Source organism: Callithrix jacchus, chromosome 11, assembly GCF_049354715.1.
Source record: "Callithrix jacchus isolate 240 chromosome 11, calJac240_pri, whole genome shotgun sequence".
NCBI classification, from domain to species: domain Eukaryota; kingdom Metazoa; phylum Chordata; class Mammalia; order Primates; family Cebidae; genus Callithrix; species Callithrix jacchus.
Window position 1 is genome coordinate 123,846,146 of NC_133512.1, and position 14,834 is coordinate 123,860,979.

The 14,834-nt window shown below is 38.4% G+C and overlaps 1 protein-coding gene across 1 annotated transcript in view; it reads left to right on the forward strand.

The window, feature by feature from the left end:
- The first annotated feature begins 12,069 nt into the window (after positions 1 to 12,069).
- The window catches only part of SLC13A1 (solute carrier family 13 member 1), a 76,831-nt gene continuing 74,066 nt past the window's right edge, over positions 12,070 to 14,834 (forward strand). The window contains exons 1-2 of the mRNA XM_054236968.2: positions 12,070 to 12,090; positions 14,417 to 14,545. Coding sequence (XP_054092943.1) covers positions 12,070 to 12,090; positions 14,417 to 14,545 — 150 coding nt within the window. The remainder of the gene's footprint in view (positions 12,091 to 14,416; positions 14,546 to 14,834) is intronic.

Below are 14,834 nucleotides of genomic sequence, written 5' to 3' on the forward strand. Positions count from 1 at the left end.
AAATAACCCCACAAATCCATGAGATAAAAGAAGTAAATAACCTAACAGAAAAATGAAAAAGAACTACACATATGTAATTTGCAGAAGAGAAACAATTATGTTCCATAACTGTGAAAAATACGTCACTAGTATTCAATAAAATGCAAATTAAATAAGAAGAACTTTTCATATCATCAGATTGTCAAATCAATAAATTAATCCAACATATCAAGTCTGGTGAAATGGAATTTCTGAACATTGCTGGTGTCAATATAAACTAGTAGGACCCTCTTGGATAGCCTCTTAGTCCATTTCATACTGCGATAAAGAACTGCCTGAGACTGTGTAATTTATAAAGGAATGAGGTTTACATGACTCACAGTGCAGCATGGCTGAGAGGCCTCAGGAAACTTACGATAATGATGGAAGGGGAATTGAGGCACCTTCTTCATAAGGCAGCAGGAAGAAGTACCGAGTTAAGGCTGAAGAGTCCCTTGGAAAACCATCCAATTTCATGAGAACTCACTCATTATCATAAGGACAGCATGTGGGAAACTGCTCCCCTGATTCAATGACCTCCACCTGGTTTCTCCCTGACATGTGGGTATTATGGAATTACAATTCAAGATGAGAGTCAGATGGGGACATAAAGGCTACCCATGTCAGATAGCAAATGGGCAATATCTAGTAGAGTTCAAATAAACTCCTTCTTATTTGAAATTCCAATACTAGTTTTCTCCACTAGCTTAGAAAATCTCTTTTCCAAAGACATGCATATGGAGATAGGTACAAAGATGACTATAGTCTTATAATAGTGAAAAATTGGAGAAAAATTCAAACAAACAGTTAAAAAAGCAGACAAGTAAATGGGAAAATATTCATAAGAAGGAATACTATATTCACTTAAAATGAAGTAATAATAGGTCTACATGTATTGACATGAATGGATTTGAAGTACATAAAATGTTGAGTCAAAGTGACATATAGAGTAAGCCTTATTTAATTTTAAAACCACATGTTATTACTGTATTAATGTCTGTGTGTAGTACAATCACCAAAACATGAATGGAAAGTATAAAACCACAATCTACACCATGGCTAACTTTGGGAATGGTGGAGGAAAAGGAAATGAGGGAGTAGTCTTTAACATCGGTCTTTACTGTATATGGAATGTTTTATTTGTTTAAAAATAACTTAAGCAAATGTGGCCAAGTGTCAACATTTGTTAAACATGGTAAGGTGTACAGATATGTTTGTTATGCATTTTTACTCTGTTCTAAGTATTTTATAATTTTTAAAATGCTTTTAAAGTATACACTGCTAAAAATCTTCTAATACATATGTTTTTTAATGTAAGGGAGTAGGAACTGCCCATACTATAATAACTTAATGTCTCTGGTAGTGTGAGGGAAGCTTATAATAGGAAATGTGAAATTGGTATGAATGAGCCAAAGAGGTGCAATATATACACACAGGGCAGGTATCCAGTGTTAAGTGACATGACATTTCATATGATCTAATGGAATTCCACCTGGTTTCTACACAACTGCCTCTGTCTGGCTAGGTGTGACTTGTTTGCTGAACTTCTTGATGTAACTTTTGGAAGTGGTAAGAACTGTAAAGATTTCTGAGCAGAAAAGTAGTAATTTTGAGGAAGTCTTCTGGACTTTTTTCCCCTTCTTTTCTTTTTTTATTTTGAGAAGGAATCGTGATTTTTTTTAAATTGTAAGGTCAGTGATAGTCGTAACTCTAAATCATTATCTCATTCTGTGTTTTCCTTCATGATAAATAAGCAAGATTAAAAGTACAGATTATTTTTGTTGCTATCATTCAGTTTACAAATTCATAATACTAAAACACTTCAGAACAAAATGTAATTTAAACGTTTACTTGTTATAGTTGCAGAGTAAGTTTTAATAAAGATATATGTATCAGTGACTTTAGCAGACTTGGGGGGTAAGTTGAGGTGGAAGAAGGATTCACTTATACTCTTAATTGACAACTAATCTTTTATTGCTGTTTTAACATTTTTCTCTTGAGGAGGTGGTAGTGATTGTGTGTAATGGTGGTAAATAATTTGTGGTGGTTTTGTTTCTTAGGAGTACGAGGTCTGTTAAGAAGGTGAAGAAAAAGAGGAAAGAGAAAAAATTTGAAAGAAATTTACAGGACACTAAGATAATACAGCTTGAAATACTGGGTCACTCTGTGAATTTCTAATGACAAAATGAAACTATTTTATGTTCTGTCTCAAAGCCAGTCATAAAATCAAATATCTAGGATCTCTTTTTAGCTGCAACACAGTTACACAACTTCTGAGTAGTTTTCTTCTTCATCAGAAGAACTTGTCCACTAAAAATTACTCACCCTCATATTCTTTGTGTGTGTATGTGTGTGAATAGATATGAATAACAGAAAAGAAGAAAATTTTTTTCTATATCTTGTGCTTTCCTTCTTAGCTAGAGTATTCACAGATCTTTGATTTTTAAAGTAAACAAATAACCCTATATCCTTTAATAGGATAGTTTTAAAAGAAAATACTTGGTATTGTGCTTGAATTAACCTTCTGCTATTTAATACCTAAGGACGTTGAAGGGAAAGAATGCTTTCCTGGATTCTTTCACAACCCCAAGTCTGGCCAAGAAAAATAACACAGTAGAGAAAAGGAATTGGAGGAAGGAAGCATTCCTGGGATGAATCCATCAATAGGAAGCTTGTTTAATTTATCATCCAAAGAGGGACACTTTTGAGAATAAAAGGGGGTACAAATCAGAAGGGAACTCTTACAACAACACTGTCCTAAGAAAATTGGGGCAGATGACTATCCTGCCTATTAGCACTCAAACAATCCTAAAATCTGTATTGAAACAAAAGACCCTAAATAGTTAAAGCAATCTTGAACAAAAAGAACAAAGCCAGGAGCATCACACTACCTGATTTTAAAATATACTACAAAACAATAGGAACCAAAACAGCATGACAGGGGCATAAAAGCAGACACGAGGACCAATGAAACCACAGAGAAGTCAGAAATAAATCTGTACATTTACAGCCAACTGATTTTCAGCAAAGGTCTTAAGAACACACAATGGGAAAAGGAGAATCTCTTCAATAAATGGTGTTAGTAAAACTGAATTTCCACATGCAGAATGAAATCAGATGAATATCTCTAACTATATGCAAAAATCAACTCAAAATGAATTAAATAATTAAATGTAAGACCCAAAACTATGAAACTGCTGGAATACAAAACAGGGGAATAGCTTCATGACATTGGCCTAGGCAATGATGTTTTGGATATGACCTCAAAAGCACAGGCAATAAAAGCAAAAATAGACCAATGGGATTACATTATACTAATAAAACTTCTTTACTGTAAACAAAATCAACAGAGTGAAAAGACAACCTATGGATTGGGATAAAATATTTGCAAGCTATTCATTTGATCACAGGTTAATATAAAAAATATATAAGGAATTCAAACAATTCAATAGGAAGAAAGCAACTAACCCAATGGAACACTGAGCAAAAGTTCGGATAGACTTTGCTCAACAAAAGGCATACAAATGGCCAACAGGTACATGAAAAAATGCTCAACATCATTCGTCTGGGAAATACAAATTAAAACCACAGTGAGATGTTATTTCACGCCTGTTGGAACGGCTACTATAACAAGTGTTGTGTAGAATGCGAACACTGCAGAAATGTAAAATAGTACAGCCATTACGAAAACCAACATGGCATTCCCTCAAAAAATTAAAAATAGAACTATTGTATGATTCAGCAATGCTATTGCTGAATACATATCCAAAGGAAATAAAATCAGTATGTTGAGGAGATATCTGCACTTCCATGTTTATTGCTGCACTATTCACAATAGCCAAGATATGGAATGAACCTCAATGTCCATCAGTAGATGAATGTATAGTGAATATATGGTATGTGTATATACATACATGAACACATATACAGAGAGCGAGAAAGGATGGAATACCATTCAGCCATAAAATGAAGAAAATCCTGTCATTTTTTACAACATGGATGAACCTGAAGGATATATGTTAAGTGAAATAAGCTCAGGACACAAAAGCAAATATCATGTGATCTCACTCATGTGGAATCTAAAAACATTGATCTCATAGAAGTGGAGACTGGACTTGTGGTTTCCAGGGTCTGGGGAAATTGGGTGTGGGGGTTGAGGAGATGTTTGTCAAAAGAAGAGATGAGAGGAAGGATCCAAGATAGCTGAATAGGAACAGCTCCAGAGTGCAGTTCTCAGTGAGAACAACACAGAGGGTGAGTGCTCACCACATTTCCAAATAAGTTTTCACTGTCCACAGACCAGGAGATTCCTGGACCGAAAAGTGCCATGAGTTTTCAGTGCGAAGGTTTCAACTGATGTCAGGTGGGTGCACAGAAACTTACAAAAGTCTTGGCAGCTGTTTTGATTGGTGCCTGGAATGCCTGAATGGGAGACAGAGCTGCCCATTCAACTGAAAGGCAGGGGGCTGAGACAGGGAGCGAAGCAATCTGGCTCAGTGGGTACCACCCCCACAAAACAAGCAATCTGAAATGCTCTGGACTGAGAGTTTCTCAGCAAGCACAGCTGGACCCAGGATGGTACAGCTCAGTTGAGGGAAGAGTGTCCCCCACTACCGAGGCAGTCTGCCACTACTGAGGCAGTTCACACAGCAGCTGGGCAGAACCTACAGCAGCTCAGCAACGCTTCTGCTAGCAGACTGTGACTAGACTACACCGTGCAGGGCAGGACATCTATGATAAAAGGCAGCAGTGCAACAGGAACTTATAAACAAAGCCGACTTTCCTAGGACAGAGCACCTGGGAAAAGAGGCAGTTATGAGTTCAGCTGCAGCAGACATAAGAGTACCTGCCTGGAAGCTCTGCATAGGACAGTGTAGATCCCAGCACAGCACTTGAGCTCCTATAAGGGACAGACTGTCTCCTAAATCAACTCCCTGATCCCCATATAAAGAGATACCTCATAGATGAGAGCTCAGGCTGACATTTAGTGGGTACCCTTCTAGGATGAGGATAGCAGAGGAAGAAACCAGCAACAACCCTTGCTGTTCTGCAGCCAATGTGGGTGATCCCCAGGTGAGCTGGGTCTGGAGGGGACTTCTAACAGTCCTGCAGCAGAGGGGCCTGACTGTTAGAAGGAAAATTAAGAAGCAGAAAGAAATAGCTTCAACATCAACAAAAAGGACATCCACTCAGAGACCCCATCCGAAAGTCACCAACTACAATGACCACAGGTAGACAAAACCACTAAGATGGGAAGAAACCAGCAAAAAAAAGGATGAAAACACCAAAAACCAGAATGTCTCTCCTCCTCCAAAGGATCATACATAGCTCCTCACTAGCTAGGGAACAAAGATGGAGGGAAAATGCATCTGATGAATTGACCAAAACAGGCTTCAGAAGGTGAGTAATAACAAACTTCGCTAGCTAGGGATAAAAGATGGATGGAGAATGAAGCTGGTGAATTGACAAAAACAGGTTTCAGAAGGTGAGTAATAACAAACTTCTCAGAGCTAAAGGAGAATGTGCTAACCCAATGCAAAGAAACTAAGACACTAGATAAAATGTTAGATGAGATGCTAACTAGAATAAACACCTTAGAGAAGAATATAAATGACTTGATGGAGCTGTAAAACATAGCACGAGAACTTCACAAAGCATACACAAGTTTCAGTAGCTGAATAGCCAAGTAAAAGAAAGGATATCAGAGATTGAAGATCAACTCAATGAAATAAAATGAGAAGGCAAGATTAGAGAAAAAAGAGTAAAAAGAAATGAACAAAGCCTCCAAGAAATATGGGATTATGTGAAAAGACCTTATCTATATTTGATAGGTGTACCTACCTGAATGTGATGGAGAGATTGAATACAAGCTGGAAAACACTCTTCAGGATATTATCCAGGAGAACTTCCCCAACCTAGCAAGGCAGGCCCATATTCAAGTCCTGGAAATACAGAGAACACCACAAAGATATTCCTCAAGAAGAGCAACCCCGGCCGGGCGCGATGGCTCAAGCCTGTAATCCCAGCACTTTGGGAGGCCGAGGCGGGTGGATCACGAGGTCAACAGATTGAGACCATCTTGGTCAACATGGTGAAACCCCGTCTCTACTAACAATTACAAAAAATTAGCTGGGCACGGTGGCGCGTGCCTGTAATCCCAGCTACTCAGGAGGCCGAGGCAGGAGAATTGCCTGAACCCAGGAGGCGGAGTTTGCTGTGAGCCGAGATGGCGCCATTGCACTCCAGCCTGGGTAACAAGAGCGAAACTCCGTCTCAAAAAAAAAAAAAAAAAAAAAAAAAAAAAAAGAAGAGCAACCCCAAGGCACATAATTGTCAGAATTCCCAGGGTTGAAATGAAGGAAAAAATGCTAAGGGCAGCAAGAGAGAAAAGTCAAGTTACCCACAAAGGAACACAGCATCAGACTCACAGCAGATCTCTCAGCAGAAACCCTACAAGCCAGATAGAGTGGGGGCCAATATTCAGCATCCTTAAAAAAAAAAAAAGAACTTTCAACCTAGAATTTCATATCCAGCCAAACTAAGCTTCATAAGTGAGAGAGAAAGAAAATCCTTTATGGATAAGCAATTGCTGAGAGATTTTGTCACCACCAGGCCTGCCTTACAAGAGCTCCTGAAAGAATCAAGGAAAGGAACTAAACAAGGAAAGGAACAACTAGTACCAGCCACTCCAAAAAGTACCAAATGGTAAAGAGCATTGACACAATGAAGAAAATGTGTCAACTAATGGGCAAAACATCCAGCTAGCATCAAAATGGCAGGATCAAATTCACACATAATAATATTAACCTTAAATGTAAATGGACTAAATGCCCCAATCAAAAGACACAGACTGGCAAATTGTATAAAAAGTCAAAACCTATCAGCGTGCTGTATTCAGGAAACGCATCTCACATGTAAGGACACACATAGGCTAAAAATAAAGGGATGGAGGAAGATTTATCAAGAAAATGGAGAGCAAAAACACAAACAAAACAAAAAAGCAGGAGTTGCAATCCTAGTCTCTGATAAAATGGACTTCAAACCAATGAAGATCAAAAGAGACAAAGAAGGGCATTACATAATGGTGAAAGGATCAATGCATCAAGAAGAACTAACGATCCTAAATATATATGCACCCAACACAGGAGCACCCAGGTACATAAAGCAAGTTCTTAATGACCTACAAAGAGACTTAGACTCCCACACAATAATAGTGGGAGACTTTAACACCCCACTGTAAATATTAGACAGATCAACAAGACAGAAAATTAACAAAGATATCCAGGACTTGAACTCAGATCTGGTCCAAGCAGACTTAGTAGACATCTACAGAAATCTCCACCCCAAATCCACAGAATATACATTCTTCTCAGCACCGCATGGCACCTACTCTAAAACTGACCACATAATTGGAAGCAGTTCACTCTTCAGCAAATGCAAAAAACAGAAATCATAATAAACAGTCTCTCAGACCACAGCACAATCAAATTAGAACTCAGAATTAAGAAACTCAGAGCCCCACAACTTCATGGAAACTGAACAACTGGCTCCTGAATGTCAACTGGATAAACAATCAAATGAAGGCAGAAATAAAGATGTTCTTAGAAATCAATGAGAATGAAGACACAATGTACCACAATCTCTGGGACACATTTAAAGCAGTGTTTAAAGGGAAATTTCTAGCAATAAATGCCCATGAGAGAAGCAAGGAAAGACCAAAATTGACACCCCATCATCAAAATTGAAGGAGCTAGAAGAGTAAAATAAAAGAAAACTCAAAAGCTAGCATAAGATAAGAAATACTAAGAACGGAGCAGAACTGAAGGAACTAGAGACACAAAAAATCCTTCAAAAGTCAATAAATCCAGGAGATGTTTTTTTGAAAAGATCAACCAAATAGACAAACTGCTAGCCAGATTAATAAAAAAGAAAAGGGAGAAGAATCAAATAGATTCAATAAAAATTGATAAAGGGGATATCACCACTGACTCCACGGAAATACAAACTACAATCAGAGATTACTAGAAAAAACTCCATGCACATAAAGCAGTAAACCTGGAAGAAATGGATAAATTCCTGGATACGTACACACTCCCAAGCCTAAACCAGGAAGAAGTTGAAATCTTGAATAGACCAGTAACAAGGGCTGAAGTTGAGGCAGCAATTAATAGCCTACCAAAAAAAAAAAAAAAAAAAACAGGTGCAGATGGGTTCACAGCTGAATTCTAACTGACGTACAAAGAGGAGCTGGTACTATTCCTTTGGAAACTATTCCAAAGAATCCAAAAAGAGGGAATCCTTTCCAAATCATTTTATGAGACCAACATCATCCTGATACCAAAACCCAGCAGAGACTCAACAAAAAAAGAAAACTTCAGGCCAATATCCATGATGAACATAGATGCAAAAATCTTCAACAAAATACTGGTAAACCGATTGCAACAGCACATTAAAAAAGCTTATCCATCACAATCAAGTAGGCTTCATTCTGGGGAAGCAAGGCTGGTTCAACATACACAAGTCTATAAACGTAATCAACCACATAAACAGAACCAAAGACAAAAGCACATGATTATCTCATAGACACAGAGAAGACCTTTGACAAAATTCAACAGCCCTTTATGCTAAAAACTCTCAGTCAACTAGGTATCGAAGGAAGATATCTCAAAATAATAAAAGCTATTTATGACAAACCTACAGCTAATATCATACTGAATGGGCAAAAACTGGAAGCATTCCCTTTGAAATCAGGCACTAGACACGGATGCCCTCTCTCACCACTCCTATTCAATATAGTATTGGAAGTTCTAGCCAGAGAAATTAGGCAAGAAAAAAAAAATAAAAGATATTCAATTAGGAAAAGAGGAAGTCAAATTGTCTCTATTTGCAGATGACATACTTGTATATTTAGAAGACCCTATAATCTCAGCCACAAATCTCCTGAAACTGATAAGCAACTTAAGCAGTCTCAGGATACAAAATAAATGTGCAGAAATCAGAAGCATTTCTATACAGCAATAGCAGAGAGCCAAATCATGAGTGAACTCCCATTCACAATTGCTACAAAGAGAATAAAATACCTAGGAATAAAACTAACAAAGGATGTAAAGGACCTCTTCAAGGAGAACTACAAACCACTGCTCAAAGAAATAAGAGAGGACACAAACAGATGGAGAAACATTCCATGCTCATGGTTAGGAAGACTCAATATTGTGAAAATGGCCATACTGCCCAAAGTAATTTATAGATTCGATGCTATCCCATCAAGCTACCAATGACCTTCTTCACACAACTGGAAAAAACACCTTATACTTCATGCGGAACCAAAAGAGAGCCTGCATAGCCAAGACAATGCTAAGCAAAAAGAACAAAGCCGGAGGCATCACTCTACCTGATTTCAACCTATACTACAAGGCTACAATAATCAAAACAGCATGGGACTGGTACTAAAACAGAGATATAGACCAATGGAACAGAACAGAGGCCTTGGTGGCAGTGCCACACATCTACAAGCATCTGATCTTTGACAAACCTGACAAAAACAAGCAATGGGGAAAGGATTCCCTGTTTAATAAACAATGTTGGAAAAACTGGCTGGTGATGTGCAGAAAGCAGAAACTGGACCCCTTCCTGACACCTTATACTAAAATTAACTCCAGATGGATTAAAGACTTAAACGTAAGACCTAACACCATAAAAACCCTAGAAGAAAACCTAGGCAAAACCATTCAGGACATAGGCATGGGCAAGGACTTCATCACTAAAACACCAAAGCATGGCAATAAAAGCCAAAATAGACAAATGGGATCTAATTAAACTCCAGAGCTTGTACAGCAAAAGAAACAATCATTAGAGTGAACTGGCAACCAACAGAATGGGAAAAATTTTTTGCAATCTATCCATCTGACAAAGGGCTAATATCCAGAATTTACAAAGAACTAAAGCAGATTTACAACAAACAAACAAACCAACACATCCAAAAGTGGGAGAAGGATATGAACAGACATTTTCAAAAGAAGACATATATGAGGCCAACAAACATATGAAAAAATGCTCATCATAACTGATTATTAGAGAAATGCAAATCAAAACCAAATTGAGATACCACCTCATGCCAGTTAGAATGGCGATCATTAAAAAATCTGGAGACAATAGATGTTGGAGAGGATGTAGAGAAATAGGAACACTTTTACACTGTTGGTGGGAGTGTAAACTAGTTCAATCATTGTGGAAGACAGTGTGGTGTTTCCTCGAGGACCTAGAAATAGAAATTCCATTTGATCCAGCAAGCTCATTACTGGGTATATACCCAAAGGATTATAAACCATTCTATTATAAAGACACATGCACACGTATGTTCATTGCGGCACTGTTTACAATAGCTAAGACCTGGAACCAGCCCAAATGTCCATCAACAATAGACTGGATAAAGAAAATGTGGTGGCCAGGCGTGGTGGCTCACACCTATAATCCCAGCACTTTGGGAGGCTGAGGTGGGTGGATCATGAGGTCAAGAGATCGAGACCATCCTGGTCAACAAGGTGAAACCCCATCTCTACTAAAAATACAAAAAATTATCTGGGCTTGGTGGTGTGCACCTGTAGTCCCAGCTACTCGGGAGGCTGAGGCAGGAGAATTGCTTGAACCCAGAAGGTGGAGATTGCGGTGAGCCAAGATCGTGTTATTGCACTCCAGTCTGGGTAACAACAGTGAAACTCCATCTCAAAAAAAAAAAAAAAAAAAAAAGGAAAGAAAGAAAATGTGGCATATATATACCATAATACTATGTACCCATAAAAAACAATGAGTTTGTGTCCTTCATAGGAACATGGATGAATCTGGAAACCATCATTCACAGCAAACTGAAAGAAGAACAGAAAATAAAACACTGCATGGTATCACTCATAGGTGGGTGTTGAACAATAAGAACACATGGACACAGAGAAGGGAGCATCACACACTGGGGTCTGCTGTGGGGGGACAAGGGAGGGATAGTAGGGGCGGGGAGGTCGGGGAGGGTTAACATGGGGAGAAATGCCAGATGTAGGTGACCGGAGGATGGAAGCAGCAAACCACATTGACATGTGTATACCAATGCAACAATCCTGCATGATCTGCACATGTACCCCAGAACCTAAAGTACAAAAAAAAAAAGGTAGAAGGAATAAGCTTGAGAAGGCTATGATGCAACATGGTTAATGTAGTTAATAACATTTTGTATTTTTGAAAAATACTAAAAAGAGTGGATATAAAGTGTTCTCAGCACAAATATGATAATGATGTGAGATAATACACGTGGTAATTAGCTGGACTTAGTCATTCCACAATGCATAGATACTTCAAAGCATCATATTGGACATGATAAATACAGTACATACAATTTTACTTGTCAATAAAAACAATAAGGATAAAAAAGAGCACTCAGAGGGGAGTAACTCTGTCTTCCTCCTTTCCAGACCTTTGGTTTTCTTTAGATGTGGAAAAAGGGGACAATTTCCACAACTTCAGGGAAGGCAGCTATCAAGGGCAATGCAGATATGGTGCTTTAGCTAGCTACAATTATAATCCACTAGGATTCATATGAAAAAATACAAAATGCACATGTGTTCAGGGTAAACTCCGTGATGAGACATAAATCTGATATGCAAATCAAAAGGTGGACAAGATTTCCAAATGGGTTATAAATCCAGGTATTCAGCTTAGGCAAAAAGAATCTACTTGGAAGCAAATTTCTAGACCCAGATTTAAATATGAAAGGAAAGGTCTGGAAAAGGGTGCTGCCTAGTGCTTCTCAAACTTTAATCTAGATAAGAATCACCTTGTAAGCTTGAAAATGCTGATTGATTCAGTGTGTCTGGGGAAGGGCTTAACGTCCTATATTTCTCACAAGTACCCAGATCATGCTGAAGCTGCTAGTTCATGTACCACCCAGAGGGGCAGAGAGGGGAGAAGTCAAAATGCACAATCTAAGTGTTGATTCTTGAATGAGGAAGAAAGATTTGAAAGGGGAAGCAAATAGGCAACCTTTTCCCTACCAGAGATGTTACTCAAATGCTGACAAAAACCGAGGAGGTAAGAGAATGAATGAAGTAATGTAGTAGGACTGTATAGAACTGAAAAAATACAAGTCAATCTCTAAAGGAGACCCTGGATAAGTGTTGCCATGGAAGAATATGATCCCAATATTACCAAATATCTGTTTGTTCAGAGAAGCCAGAAATTCAGACTTTATTTTTAGCATTAAATCTGCTGGTGTGTAAATCCTAACTCAGATTAAGTACACACACATATAAAACATTGTGAATCAAGTACTTAGAATTGCCTTGCTAGACTTGGCCATCAGCTTGCGACTGCTGTATCCAAATAATCAAACACAGCCCAAAGGTCTAGAATGTGAACACAGGTATGTAGAAACTAGCACATAAAGGATCTGGGGGCCTACTGGTTTACCAACTGGCTGAACACCATGAATTAAGAGGTCTGGAGCTTGTTGAGGAGCAAGGATCAAAATTCAAATATCAAGAATGTGTGTAAAGAAGACTCTTTGGAGATAGATGTCAGGAGGTATTGTGGTAAGACATTATAGTCAAAGTGAAGGTGAATTTCAATGCAAAATGAAGATTCTTCAGTTGTTTTCAATAAACAACTAAAAGTCATTGATTCTTGCAGTCTGGGCCAGGGAATAATTTGATTCTTGAAATTTTGCTTTTAATTCTCTCACCAAAGTTGTGCCATCTCAGTGGACTGTGACTCTCCAGCCAAAGACCCATGTTACATGAATGTTCAACACTTATGGCAGTGGGTATACATGGTGAACAGAACCAGCTAGCATACACTATGTATTCTATTTATTTTTTGATGTTTTAGCAGACCCTTTTGGATTGGTGTTACAGATAGTTGTCAGGGTGGCTAGACCCATAATCTGGCTTTATGCAAAGGAGTACAAAAAGCAAAATAGATTCTTGGAAAGTGATCTGATATTGGAATAGTCTTGCCTGCAGTGGAGGAAGTGGGTGGAGGCAGAGGGGCAGATTTGAGAGATACAATGACTGAATAAATAGGAACAAGAGTGGCTGATTGTAACTAGAGAGCAAGATAAAAAGGGGCCCATTTTATCTCTGCAACCTAGGTTCTTACAAGTAGGATGGAAAACATAGTTGTAAGAAGAAACTTTCAGGTTATCCATGTGTTCTCATTAAGAGAAAATGTACAACATTTCTTCCACGCTGGAATTTTAGATTAAGCTAGTATTCACCAATTCTCTCTAGAGCTGTTTAGAAAGATCCAGTCAAGGCTCAGCTTTGTTTTGTTGTTTTATTGTTTCTCAAGATGATAGAAGCAGACATATAAAACTGTATAAAACTGTCTGTATAAAACTGTCAACATCAAAACACTTTTATTCTTTCTCCTTTAAATAGATAACACGATAAAGGTATTACTTAATCCGGGCTTATTAAAGATGTCTTAGAAACCCACTGGAAGTGTAGGGATGCCCAAGCACATGGACTCACCCTGAGGCAGGTGAATCAGAGATCAGCAGTGCTAGATATAAATAAAAGCTTAAATAAATAACTTCATTCAACCTAAATAGCAGTTTTTGTAAATTTTTCAAATGCAACTCAGAGTTTGCAGAGAGTAAGCAGTGTGAGAGCAAAACAGCGCCATTTCATAGCTGCTAACTTTCATTAAATACTCAGAACATTCCAAGTGATTTCATATCAAAGTTGTCTGTATAAGTCAAACACAATGATAAATTTTGACCACCTCTTAACAATCCCCTAAAACAGGAACCTATAGTTTTATATCGAGCAAAGCAATGGATTCTATTAAGAGTAGCATTCAGCCTCATCCATGCCACACAACTTGTCATGTCTTTCCTCTGAGACACACTATTTCAAAGATTTCTCCTGTGTTGGTTTTCTCCTTTTGGTTAGAAGGAGAGGAAGGTAGGAGTGCTTGGGTCCCACCCAACCAGGCACCAAGGAAGGCAGTCAAAAGGCAGGTGTCCTGCCCCCACAGGAAAGCTGCAATTCGGCTATTTCTGTACTCTGGAAGTATGGGGGAGTGCATTTTATTGGCCAAATAAAGGTGAGAAAAAACATCTATATATACTAATATGAGCAAGAAAATTGACTAGACGATGTTACCTATTTTGAGGGAAATGTGAAATAAATGTGATGAATGGGGTTTATTTCTGTCTTTAGTTTTTTATGTTTATTAAATTTTGCTTCTTAGAACTTCTAAGAAATGACTATTAGAGGACAACTCAACAGTGCAGAGGTCTTGGATCTTCTTACTTTCTCTGTGACATGGCTTTATTAAGCAAACATGTTGGTGCTGAATGTTGACTTCTCTAGCCTCATGATATCATCTTTTGCTTTGCCTTTGTTCTTTCCAGGAAGCAGAATGTGCCTACACACTCTTTGTTGTCGCCATATTTTGGCTCACAGAAGCTTTGCCTCTGTCGGTAACAGCTTTGCTACCTAGTTTGATGTTCCCCATGTTTGGGATCATGCCTTCTAACAAGGTAAGTCCTCTTGCCAATGTCATAATCTGATTCCCTGTTTTGTACTGAGATTCCATTGAGAAAAGTTATTTTTAAAGGGAGCACTAATCCTGTTGGTAAGGTACCAAACTTTCAACTGTTTCTCCTCTCTGGCATTCTGCATGTGCGTCCACCTTCAGAGAATGAACATAAGCTGTGAGTTCTTGAGTCAAGCATGTCAGCAGGAGAAATGCATGGCCCCTCTTCTCTCACCAACATCTAGGCTGGTGCCACCGTCTCAAAATCAGGGAAACTTGTTGGCATCCTCCAT